Here is a 12,928-nt window from a genome sequence, read left to right as displayed (position 1 = left end):
GAAAAAATTCCAATAGTGGACGAAATTGGGGGGGGGGGCTCTAGGATATGCTAGTATGCAGCTCATGAATATGTATATCGTTCGTCAGACCTATCAGACAACACAGGATGTGAGGCAAATGAATTATTCATTTTGACGTCCAATCACGCACTTCCCTTATCACGACCTTTGGACCCTATCATGCGTCCGTGGTGGTGGTGTGTGAGGTAAACATGTCTCGTCTTTCGCGGGCATTATGGTAATGAGCTGACCGTGGGAACTCTTCGCTTATTATAGTAATGACAGTCCGTGCACAGAGTGCGAGATAATTAGCATATTTTCAGGTTTCATTTGCAGTCGCGCGGCGCACTCGGACCCTTCGAGATTTCGCGTGACAGCGCGAGAACTCGGAGACGATGTGCAAAATTGACTACAGGTCCCAGCAAGAGGGCAGTGTGGGGTCAAGCATGGAGTGGTAAGTTTCTTGAACATTTTCCTCGTAAAACAAATCCATTTTTACCGGATTTTCGAGACCAAACACATGTGAATCTTCGTCTGAAATGTGGTTGAAGTTTTACACTTTTTGTTGATAGGCTTTACACTTAGGGTGCCCCCGACTGTTTCGAGCACGATTGAGACAAACGGAGTCCATATTCTGATAGACGAAGGATAGTTCTTTCGTTTGGTACCACATACACTTCTGCAGGTTTTGCCGTTGATATTTTTTTTTCAGTGCCAAAAATGTGCAAAAATCATTGGGTGTGCCGCTTCGTTTTAGCTTACGTGACGTCATCATGTAAGAAAAGGCTTTGGTTTGTGTACTGTTCGTACGGCGTTCTTTTTTTTATCATGATTGTTTGATGACGATCGTTGTGAAAAAAAATCATGAAGAAATAAAATTTCTCATGAGAAAAAAAAGAATTATATCAAAAATTATTTCCATCAATAATAACAAAACGTGGCAGTTTGATGCATGATTGAAATATGGAATTGTTATGCGTTTTCTTCGTGGTGGTTGAGACTCCGTATTAAATGTGTAGAGTAAGACTTAGAGTAGGTCTTCTATTTCTATGATTCGAATCTAATTTCTATTTTACATGTATATTATTATTCAAAAAATAATATTTTTTTAATTACCTGAAAGTATATTCAATATTTGTGGACACGTTGAGAAAATAAATAATACAATAATTATTGATTGAGTTTCAATTTGATCAGGTGGTCAATACCTTTTGCTAGTTCATATTCATACTGGGTTAAATCCTATTGATTGAAGTCTTGGTTAACTCTTAATCAAAAAGGGAACGGTCAAACATGTCTAACTTTAATTTCAGACAGCAAAAATATTTCACTGGGGGATTGCAATTTATTGGTACTAACTGTAGTCCATGTCAGTTTCTGCTCAGTGTAAAGTGTTTTTGAAACATGTTGGTCTTCTTGGGCATGTTTTTAACTCTATTTGCTTTCTTTGTGTTCCTTTTACAGTCCCACCTCTCTGAAAATTTTCCACGGTTTAAAGTGACGGGGAGACCCGAGCCTGGACGACTACATAGGGCGACTACTGTTGAAGTCGGGACTGTTGATTGCTTAGTCGAGTTGCAAACATTTTTCAACTACTCGGTTATCCTGCCACTGCATAGTCGTAACTACAATGTACCTGCTTGTGAACCAATAGCACTCCGCACTAAATGCTAAAACCAAGTTTAGTACATGGATCTCAGACAAGCGTACAAAATTTTACTAACAACATATGCACACACACTTGTCCACTATGTTTACTCGCGTTACTACTACTACATACACGTGCCATATGGCACGTTTGGCGTGATTGCTAAATTAGTGGAATGTTTGTCTGACACCGGGGTCTTTCAAGCAAAAGTGATGTCATAAGTGCAGAGTGCTATTGTATCGCTTGCGACCATTCACGACAGCGAAAGGTCCTTTGCGAGACCACGGCTTTGACTTAAGATTCGGCTCAGGCTAGCTTGGCCCCGTGGTAGTTTTAACAATTGCTCATGCTTTGCTTATGCCCCGTGGGGTGTCAGACATGACAGGGCCTGAAGCCGAATCCAATGCCGCAGCCGCGGTTTTGAAAAGGGTCTTAATTTACTTTACGGAACACAATCTGATTGTTTTTCACCAGTTACATAATCTTTCAATCCATTCAGCGTTAACTTTAATACATTGCGCCTGTGCCAAACAATATGCCGTAAGGCATCTTGGGCATCGAAAACTAGTTTAAAAGTTGCGACTCCGAGGCCCGACTAGTCGAGTAATAAATTTCACTAGGAGACTCCCTCACAAGATATTTTTGTAAACTGAACAAAACTGATATTTCTGTTTAATTTATATTAATATACCAAGGTACTTTCCCAAGTAATTTTTAATTTGTATTTTGCTGTGGTCACTAAAGTTTTTTCAACTTGTCGTGTGTGCAGAAACGCATCAAAATGTCGTCGTTATTTTATGTAAGCAGCTGAAAGGGACTTTAAAATAAATGTTTTGTAAAATTAACAAAGTTAAAAGATTTGTCATCTGGTTTATTATTGTGTGTTGTATATTGAATATCTTTAATTTGAAGCTGACCAAACTTTCCAGCTAATTCAGTTGAGATTTCACAGTTAATAAATAGGGAGAAGGCCAGGGTCAGGAATTGAACATTTCATTGGTTAAAAGAAAACAACAAATGAGTTTTGAACCCTTTTTAATTTTATTTTAATCAATATAATACAAAGAAGGATTTCTTTTTAAAACTCAAATATACTTGGATTCATAGCATTGGGTTGGAAGGCCATCATATTTTGGCACTGAATAGCAATTATCCGTTGCGTTTATGCCAGTTTTGGTTTCGTAGACGTAAAGATACAGATCAGATAATAACTGAAGCTAAACCCGGCCAAACGCCATACTAACGAATAATAGTCGGGCACCCCTTTGTTGTCAAAACAAGCCCCCGTGATTGCATGACATGAGCAAGGAATCATGCCAAACCAAAGGTGCCTTGCGTTTTGTTACGTAGAAGCTGATTAGTCAGTTGGCACGCTTGATGCACATTCTGACCAATCACGTTCGGGCTCACATTATACCATTGAGTAATGGCGGATTGTTTTACCGAGAAAGTTCGCTCTGACGGCGACGGATACTTAGGGTGCCCCCGACTGTTTCGAGTGGAGTCAGAAACAACGACAGTAGCGGTTGAGTAGATGAATAATGTACCTGAACACACATGATTAAGGTTTGTCTGCACGATTTCGTTAAACGCTACAAAAGGGACTTTTTCGGAGACCGTTATTTTTGTACAACGATGATCATTTTTATAGTCCAAAATTCCTTATTTCTGAACAATTAAAAATTCACCTATGGTTTTTGTCATTACAATTAAGCATTCCTCATTCATACTGTCACGTTGTTGTATTTTTACATGGCTGGGTTTTCACGATATGATTTTTTGAAAATGTGCCCTCCAAGCTCATTATATATGCAAAACTGCGACTGTCTTCCATACGCCGCAAATGAAATAAAGGACTTTTCCGCACGGTGCGCACTGACTGTGAGGTCAGTGGCTTCAACACAGATCCTACAAGGCTGTCGGCCTTACGGCCTCCGCATGCGGATAGTGTACGGGGGCATCGTGTCGTGCGATGTTACGCACAGTGAATACGGGTGAGTTTTACGCACAGTGAATACGGGTGGGTTTTTATACAGCGGCGGTCTTTTTTCGGAGTGAATAATTCGACTGCCTTGAGCAAGGCTACATCGACTATAACGTGTAAAATCCGGAGCATTGAAATTGGTAAAAACAAAAACTAAATAATCATGTTGAACCAAATCGTAGACTTGCTCCAAATGGTTGGTTGGCAAACGGCTATTCTCTTCCTCGTTGTGTTCTTCGTTGGACTGTACTGGATTCAGCAGCCTGTGAATCTTCCACCAGGACCGACTGGTTGGCCAGTCGTGGGCTGTGCATTCAACGTACAGAAAGGCAAAACTCATATTGCTTTCACCGAATGGTCCAAGCAGTATGGAGATGTGATAAGCGTTCGACTCGGCCGTAAGCTCTTCATTGTTCTAAATGATTTACGCAGCATCAAGAAGGCCTTGCATGAGCAAGCTGATGTATTTTCTGACAGATTTGTTCCACATTTTACAAAGCTAATGGGAGTAAAAGGTAATTCTTCTTTAGAAAACCAATTAACTACACTGCAAACTTGTTGGTAAACAAATTGTGTTGGTAAAGGCATTTTTCTAAAAAGCAAATTTGTTTGGCAGTTGGTTAAGATCAATCATTGCACCACAAGTTGGGCAAAAAATAATTTGACAAAAATGTTGGTTACTGGATGGTCCAATTTCGATATTATTAGGGCAAATAGATAATGACCAGTGTATATAACCGGTTGTGAGCGGGACATTTTCTTCATTCCTATTGGTCGAGATCAACGGCTGGAACAGTTGTGCCGCAGCAATCTCCTTATAAGGAGTTGTTTACCCGAGGGCTTTGCAATTTAATAGCTGGAGGGGTGTTGTGTCGAAAGAAATCATTAAACAATTATAATTTTTGCATTTATTATACCTCGTTACATAAAAGTATTGGATGTTTTTTGACCGAAAAAGGTATTTTTTTGTCTCGGTAAAATTATCAAGAACCAGGCCTTGATCGTTGGGATCAAACCACTAATTGAAAACCTCTTCACCACACATTGATTCCCTTATTTAAGATTGAGGCACTTTGAGGAATGTCCTATATTGGCTCCTTTTTTAGGTGGGCCGTATTTTATTTATAACTCAACTATTTTGGTAACGATTCCTGCAGATATTATATGAACAAGTTCACGGAAGTAAAACATTGTGGCTTTTTACTTCACTATAATAGGCAGTTTTCTTTTTGAAGACGGTCCCATCTGGAAGGAGCGTCGTCGGTTTGGTCTCGGGGCTCTGAGAACCTTTGGTATGGGCAAGAAAAGCATCGAGCATTCCATCAACGAGGAATCACGGTACCTCCTTGACGTCTTCGCAGACCGAAAAGGAAAACCATTCGACCCAGCCCACCTCGTCAACAATGCCGTCTCCAACATCATTTGTAAAGTTTGCTTTGGGTATAGGTTCGACTACTCGGACCCCAAGTTCGCTGAACTTATTGGTCGTCTCAGAGAGCAGTTGTCTCAAAATGGTCCTACGTCAGCCTTTAATATCTTCGAATGGGTTTTGCATACACCATTAATGAATCGGTCAATAGGAAACGCCCGAAAAACCTTTGACTTCGTCCGTGGAATTATTCAGGTAAGTCATTCATTTATTGATAGTTTGTTTTCCAAGACTCTTGCTAACATACTATGCTGATTTAATTGATTGTGTGGGTTTTTTGTTTTCTTCTTTTTTTTAATCAAGCATTAACATTAATCAGGATAACTAGTTTTTACGACCACCGACCACTCACATCTTGGGATATTGAGAGCGCCACCATAAAGTCATTCGGGAATGCAAATTAATTTCTCACATCGTGTCCCGTCCTTTGCCTTTGGATAGGGGACTTTAAAAAAATAATCGTTATGAAAATGCATATAAATGGACAGATATTTCATTAGTATAGTTAAGGAAAAAAAAAACAGCCATTGAAATTGTGTGTTCAGAACACTGTCCGTCTTTTGATGAATATGGCAAGTAGAAGACTTACTACACAAATCAACAAAATCTACTATTTTACAATTTCATACAATAGCAACCTTGCCTTTAGTCAACATTTATTTACCGAAATTTGTAATATTGATCTTAAACTTTTAGGACCATCATAAATCGTACGATGAAAATGACATCCGGGATATTATTGACATGGGAATTGCCGAGGTCAGGCAGTCAGAAAGCAAGGAAAAACATGACGACGGTCGAAACTTCACGGATATCTTCAACGACGGTGCACTTTGTCGAAGTATTGTAGATTTATTCATCGCTGGTACCGATACAACCACTAACACTCTGCTTTGGACCTTGATGTACATGGCTCTCCATCCTGATATGCAAAAGAAGGTACAGACATTTTAAGTTTATTACGGACTGTGTGTTGATTGATTGTTTGTTTATTTGTTTGTTTCACCGTTTCTTTGAAGATTGCTTCGTGCGTGTATCAATGTCATGATCCCATGTTTTATGGCTCTACACCCTATCTTCAAGACGCATCGTGATTTAACTTTAGTCAAAAATTTTCTTTTTTTTAAATGGGTCAATCTAACCAAAATCTTTCATTGTTACTGGTTGCGGGGTCAATTCTGACCCAGGACTTGTGGAGTGCAGCGCTTTATAATAATGTTAATAACAAATAACACCCTATGTAAGAAACAAAAAACTATTTTAGTTATTCTTCAGGTGCTACAACTACCTTAAGAAACCATGAAAATGTATTACTCTGTTTACCCCTACGTAGTCTGTATAACTGATCTGACATTAACGGTATACCGCTATACCCAAAAGGTTCAGTCTGAGATTGATGACGTCACTGGAGGGAGTCGTCAGCCCCTAATGGCGGACAGTCCAAACATGCCGTACACCAATGCCGTTATCTTGGAGACTCAACGCATTCGTCCCGTGGCTCCTTTAGCGGTTCCACACAAAACGAGGGATGACACGACACTGGACGGGTATACCATTCCGAAAAAGACATGTAAGTTACTGGATTAGCTGCTTCATTTTTCGTGAAAATTTCATGGTTTCTTACTTTTGATTTGGGGCTAAACAAGGAAATTTATTTTATGTCACGACAACAGGCATACTCGTCAACATCTGGGCGGTACATCATGATCCTGCTACGTGGACAGAGCCAGAGAAATACAAACCAGCCCGGTTCCTCTCTGCTGATGGAAAGAGTGTCATTCAACACAAATCACTCATTCCATTTGGAACAGGTAGGAGACCATTTCGTTTCTGTAACAAGAAAATAATGTGAGATGGCCGCAAGCTGATTATGTTATCGTGCGTTTTTGTTTTTAGTTGGGGCGCCCTCTACTTCTGAGTTAGATCAAGCCGAGCGATATAGACTGGCTATGACAAAGACAGGTTTTTGCTTTTCAGTATACCCGTGTTTTTTATTTGATACGTTAAGGGGAACTGATGGGAAAGTGTTGATTCGTGGATAATATTTACGAGCCGAAGGCGAATACATTGTAGTCACGAATCTACACTCTTGAGTCTTTTCTCTGACTTAAACTATTTCCTAAAAACCTATTATTTTGTAATGATGCCGGTGTCAGATGCAATTGTGTCCGTCATGCAATAATGTCCGCTCCGGACATTGCATATGCTTTTGCATATGCAATCGTGTCCGGTGCTATGCAAAATACGTCCCGGTGAACATGTACATGACTTAGATATAGACACGCACTTAAAAAAAAGACGAACGTGTTCCGTCGACCAAGGGCGTTTAATTTACCGCAAGGACGGTTTTGCATGGGGCGGACACAACTGCATATGCAAATGTGTCCGGGCGGACACAATTGCATTATGCAGCAGCGTCCGGGCCGACACGATTACCTACGCAAAACCGTCCGGTGGACAGTATTGCATATGCAATACTGTCCACCGGATAGTATTGCATAGAGGACATATTTGCACGCGACACCGGTTATTAATTGAGTAACGTTTAAAACTAATTTGTGTACCTGGTACCGATGTTCGGTCACATTTATAATTTATTTTGCAGATGTTTCAATTGTGTTCACTCACATGAATTTTGTAACTTGATTAAAAATAGTAAATAGAAAGCTAATATGTTTTCGGCTGTGTTGGGTGCAGTCATGTTATCGTTTCACTTGTGAAAGTCTGTCATTTTCCGGTCCAACAATTCACTTTAGTTTCAAACGAGCCTCTTGAGTATGACGGCAGATGTTCAGGCTAGCTACCAACCGCTAACCTGAACATCTGACGTCACACTTCGAGGCTCGTGAATTTTGCATGGGCTCTGCCATTGAGCACACGTCCATAGTCACCTTTCTCGCATCATTCCACGAGGTCTTCATGGTTCTGGAGAGTCACAATTAAATCGTACTTGTGTAAACAAAGCCTACACCTTTGTCCTATTTCATACAGCTGCTTAGCACATAAATTTGCGTAGCATGAGTGTTTTACTTGATAAAAACAGGATTACCAACCAAACTTCCACGTGATTTTCAGGATAAGCAACCAACAGCTGAATACCAGTAACACGCAAATTTTGCTGGTAATCCTGTTTTTATCAAGGAAGAAATTTCATGCTAAGCAAATTTGTGTGCTTAACAGCTCTATGAAAATTGGCCCTTGTGGGAAAGACAGGGAACCAGCATAGTAGAGCGCAGACTGCATAAAAATTTACTTACAACTTTAACATGTACATGTATTCTGCAGCAAAGCTCAAACGTCACTCGTTTATTATGTCTCATCAGCAGTGTTAGAATTAAAGTGCCCACACCACAATAATTTGAGTTTAATTTTCTCACATTGATAAAGATTGTATTTTGTAACTATTTACAGGTCGCCGTGCCTGTTTGGGTGAAAATCTCGCCAAGTCAGAGCTCTTGCTTTTCTTGGTCAATGTCTTGCAACAATTCACCGTTACCTTTCCAGAGGGTAAACCAATCCCGTCAGAGGATGGATCAGCTGGTTTTGTACTCAGCTCCAGACCTTACGAACTGTGCGCCACCAGGCGTTCATAAGTGGTCATAGATAAGTCGGGATAATGTGTGTTGCCTTTTTGCATTGTTGTGCATATTTAAACAAATGAAATTGGGCCCTGCATGGTTCATGAAGAGGGCAAACTCCTCATACGGTATGTTTGCCGACCGGGTGGAATCTACATTAAACGCTTATATCTAGTCCTGTATTGCTGTTAGATTTATTGTTCCTAGTGCAATACCATATACTTTCTGCAGGTCCAAGCAATGACTTACATGACGTACGTACGTGCACCTTCACTTAACAAAAATATAGAAAGTAGTAACACGTGTTTGTTTTGGGGTTTTTTTTTTTCAATTAGAGGAAATCATTTTAAATGACAACTTTAAAAGAAACGTTTTGTTTTTGCTAACAAAACAGCTGCTTGGTATACATTGTCTCAAACAATGATGAAACAGTAGAAACCACATGTGTGGGCCAATCATTGTATGTACATGTGCATACTGGGGTGTATCAGTGATATCAACAGATGGAACGTAGAAATAATAAACTTATTCAAACAAAGACGACATAATTTGTTAAAAACGTCCAATGCCAGCAAACATTAACAATTATAGGTTATAAGTCAGTGGTAGGGTATTATGTAATGCAATGTTATCAGGGATTATAAAGGTCAACTATGAGTAACATGAATAGAACGGTCTGGCGTTTCTACACGAGCAGAGTTTTTCCCGTGGCCTACAACTAAATAGGGTGAAACGTCAGGCCGCTTTTTTTTTTTTTACCATAGATCCCTTAAGTTGTTAAAGGCAGTGGACAGTATTGGTAATTACTCAAAACAATTATTATCGTATAACCTTTCTTGATTACGAGTAATGGGGAGAGGTTGATAGCATAAACCATTGTGAGAAATAGCTTCCTCTGAAGTGACGTAGTTTCGAGAAAGAAGCAATTTTCCACTAATTTGATATCGAGACCTAAAGTTTAGAATTTGAGGTCTCGAAATCAAGCATCTGAAAGCACACAACTTCGTGTGAGGCCATGGTGCACAAGGGTGTTTTTTCTCGTATTTATATCTCACAACTTCGACGACCGGTTGAGCTCAAATTTTCACAGGTTTGTTATTTTATGCATAATAAATGTTAAGATACACCAATTTGAAGACTAGTCTTTGACAATTAACAAGTGTCCAGTGTATTTAAGCATTTTGCAACAGTTATAGCTGTACGTGTCTCGATATCGAGAACACTCACCATATATATTCATATATCAATCAAGTGTATAATGGAAGATGAAAGGTACACTAAAAGATCACAATAAAGGTCAGGTTATGGAATTGATAGCATTATTACAGTTGATTAGAGAAGTAAAGGACACAAGGTTTAGTCCGTACGGACGCGTAGTTATAATTCCCATTATCGGGTCATGGTCAGGTGTAGTCGACAACGTATGGTTATTGTGTCCGATTGTAACATTGGCCCACCATAAAGCTCCACTATTTTTTTTTTTATGCAAGTCGCCAGACACACAAGGACGGAAGGCTACAAATATGTTATTCCAGAGGCTGTTGCCACCTACTCCTCGGGCTGACAGTCCATACGGATGTAGGCTTGGGTATCATCAGTCCGAAGCCTGGCCGGTAGAGCAGAAAGCACTACCTCCCCAATTTTACTTAGCAAGTGTCACGACCGGGATTCGAACCGCTCTTAACCGCTCGGCCATGACACGCCATTAACAAATTATAAAACTTAATGAATCAACAGGCAGCACTATTGGTAATTACTCAAATTAACTTTTAGCATAAAACCTGACTTGGTAACAAGTAATGGGGAGAGGTTGATAGTATAAAACATTGTAAAAAAAACGGCTCCCTCTGATGTGACGTAGTTTTCGAGAAAGAAGTAATTTTTCCACGAATTTTATTTCGAGACCTCAAGTTTAGAATTTGAGGTCTCGAAATCAACCATCTAAAAGCACACAACTTCGTGTGACAAGGGTTTTGTTTTTCTCTCATAGTTATCTCGCAACTCCGACGACCAATCGAGCTCAAATTTTCACAGGTTTGTTATTTTATGCATATGTTGAGATACACCAAGTGAGAAGACTGGTCTATGACACTTATCAATAGTGTCCAGTGTCTTTAATTTACCGTGGCCATTCAGCAGTCATACCGTTTTGTGCATTCATCATCCAATGATCCAATTAAGTCAAGGAAAGGGATGTTTTCAAATTTCAAAATTTCAAAATTTCATGATGTTAACATGTTGAATGAAAACTGGGTGTACTTGTGCGTATAATGTAACTCGTACGGTAAACTCGCAGACGGGATATATCTATAACTATACGCTATCGTTTAATTACTTTGTTTGAGCCATTAAGTGGACTAGTTGATAGGGGCGAAATGGTTTCTGGTTAAACTCATGTTTAAGTGAAAATTTGGTATTTGCATGATGTCTCATTTTGGTGCAGACGATTTGGCACCAGTTTTGAACCTGGGAACATTCACGCACGTGATTTCTACCAGCATTTGTTAGTTTTTACATATTGAACGTGGACAAAAGGGAGACTTTAATTTTAATGTGTACAATAAACGTGTCAAAATCAAATTGCTGGTAGAAATGGCGTCCTTGAATTGCTATTAAATTTCCTATTAGCCTTTAAAAAACTTAAGAGAGCTGGCAATAAAAACCGTGTGTTTCTCATTCCAATGACAGGTTGTAACCGTCGTCAAAGGAACATTACACAATTGGTAAGATAAAAATCGTCTAAGATCGCAGACTTACATCAATCTTACACGGTTTGATGATGATGATAGAAAACAACCCTTGAAATATTTCTGTCTGAAATGTCATATTTGATGAGAAGTAAATATAACCTAGTTCCCGTTTGAACTTTAACCTAGTACCCGGTCAGTAGTTCCCGGTCGATTTCAATAAAAATGTGTAATCGGTTTTTCACTACTATTTCGTGACCTAGTCGGCCGACCGATCTCAAACTCCTACGGGTTTGTCAGTTTATGGTGGATGACATTGCTTACACTGCTAGCAACTATTTTAATGACGAAACAAATCTGTAATGCTCTTCTGGTAGAACACGCGTAACCCAGATGGCCGATCGATCTCAAACTTGTTTGAAGCTGTTCATGGTGTGGAGAAAATAATAAGAAGAAACTATAACTAAATAGAAAACTTGCCCGCAAGTTTACTAATAAGTCAAGGATCTTCGTAATTGACATGTTTGTCAGTAGATTTATGACTACATGACACTACCAGCATCTGTTTTAATGACAAAACATTAATCTGTAAACTCTTCTGGTAGAATTCTCGTGACCCAGATAGCCGATCGAACTTCTACAGGTTTGTGTTGTTATCCGTGTTAATGACAGTTGTTTAAAGGAAGGTACACGTTTGGTAATTACTCAAAACAAATATTGACTTAAAAACTGACTTGGTAACGAGCATTGGAGAGCTGATGATAGTATAAATCATTGTGGGGAACGACTCCCTCTGAAGTAACGTAATTTTTGAGAAAGAGGTGATTTCTCACTAAAATAATAAAAGACTTCTATCTTTTATTCTTATCTGAAAGCACACAAATTCGTCCAACAATGGTGTTTTATCTTTCATCATTTTCTACCAACTCCGATGACCAATTGAGTTCAAATTTTCACATGTTTGTTATTTTATGCATTAGTTGAGATACATTAAAGCCATTGGACACTTTCGGTAATTAGCATTGTCCAAGGCCCACACTTCGTGTATCACAACTTATATATAAAGTAACTAACCTGTGAAAATTTAGGCTCAATCGGTCATCGGAGTCGGGAGAAAATAACTGGAAAACCCACACTTGTTTCCGCACGTTTCGCCGTGTCATGACATGTGTTTAAAATAAACCCGTAATTCTCGCTAACGAGAATTGATATTGTTGTAATGTTTTCTCAAAAAGTAAAGCATTTCATGGAATAATATATCAAGAGAAGTCTTTCACCATTACCTTCTGTAAACCCTGTAAGTTATTTGTAAATCTGTGAACTTTTTTTTCTTTTCTGTACCGAAAGTGTATTATAATGGCTTTAAGTGAGAACACTGGGCCCAATTTCATGGCTCTGCTTACCGTAAGTACAGAATCGGCGCTTACGAAAGCAGGGAATTCTGTGCTTACGGCAAGCGTATTTCACGGGTTAGCGGCGAATTTGGGCTTCTGCGTGTGCGTACTCCACGTTACAGGCATTCTACGCTTACAAGGCTAGCGCAGAAATTCGGCGCTTGCACGTAAGCGGGGAATCGCAATCGTAAGCGCAGAATTCGGCGGT

At 39.4% G+C, this 12,928-nt stretch overlaps 2 protein-coding genes across 2 annotated transcripts in view; one reads left to right on the top strand and one right to left on the bottom strand.

The window, feature by feature from the left end:
* Positions 1–12,928, bottom strand: part of LOC139934062 (dolichol-phosphate mannosyltransferase subunit 3-like) — a 535,719-nt gene that overhangs the window by 398,384 nt on the left and 124,407 nt on the right. The gene's annotated exons all lie outside the window — the stretch shown is intronic.
* Positions 1,139–12,207, top strand: LOC139950954 (cytochrome P450 2U1-like). The gene is made up of 6 exons (XM_071949789.1): positions 1,139–4,147; positions 4,850–5,256; positions 5,758–6,000; positions 6,442–6,631; positions 6,735–6,872; positions 8,473–12,207. Exons 1-6 carry the CDS (start codon positions 3,796–3,798, stop codon positions 8,652–8,654), a joined length of 1,512 nt encoding a protein of 503 aa, XP_071805890.1. The 5' UTR covers positions 1,139–3,795; the 3' UTR covers positions 8,655–12,207.

Source organism: Asterias amurensis, chromosome 2, assembly GCF_032118995.1.
Source record: "Asterias amurensis chromosome 2, ASM3211899v1".
NCBI lineage: Eukaryota > Metazoa > Echinodermata > Asteroidea > Forcipulatida > Asteriidae > Asterias > Asterias amurensis.
Note: the sequence above shows the minus strand (reverse complement) of the source record. Positions and strands in the feature narration are given on the sequence as shown.

Bases quoted from the DNA above. Each gene is read 5' to 3' on its own strand.
- LOC139950954 (XM_071949789.1), top strand. From the start codon at position 3,796: ATGTTGAACCAAATCGTAGACTTGCTCCAAATGGTTGGTTGGCAAACG. The intron at 4,148-4,849 runs GTAATTCTTCTT...TCACTATAATAG, and splicing joins AAAGCTAATGGGAGTAAAAG to GCAGTTTTCTTTTTGAAGAC. The intron at 6,873-8,472 runs GTAGGAGACCAT...AACTATTTACAG, and splicing joins ACTCATTCCATTTGGAACAG to GTCGCCGTGCCTGTTTGGGT.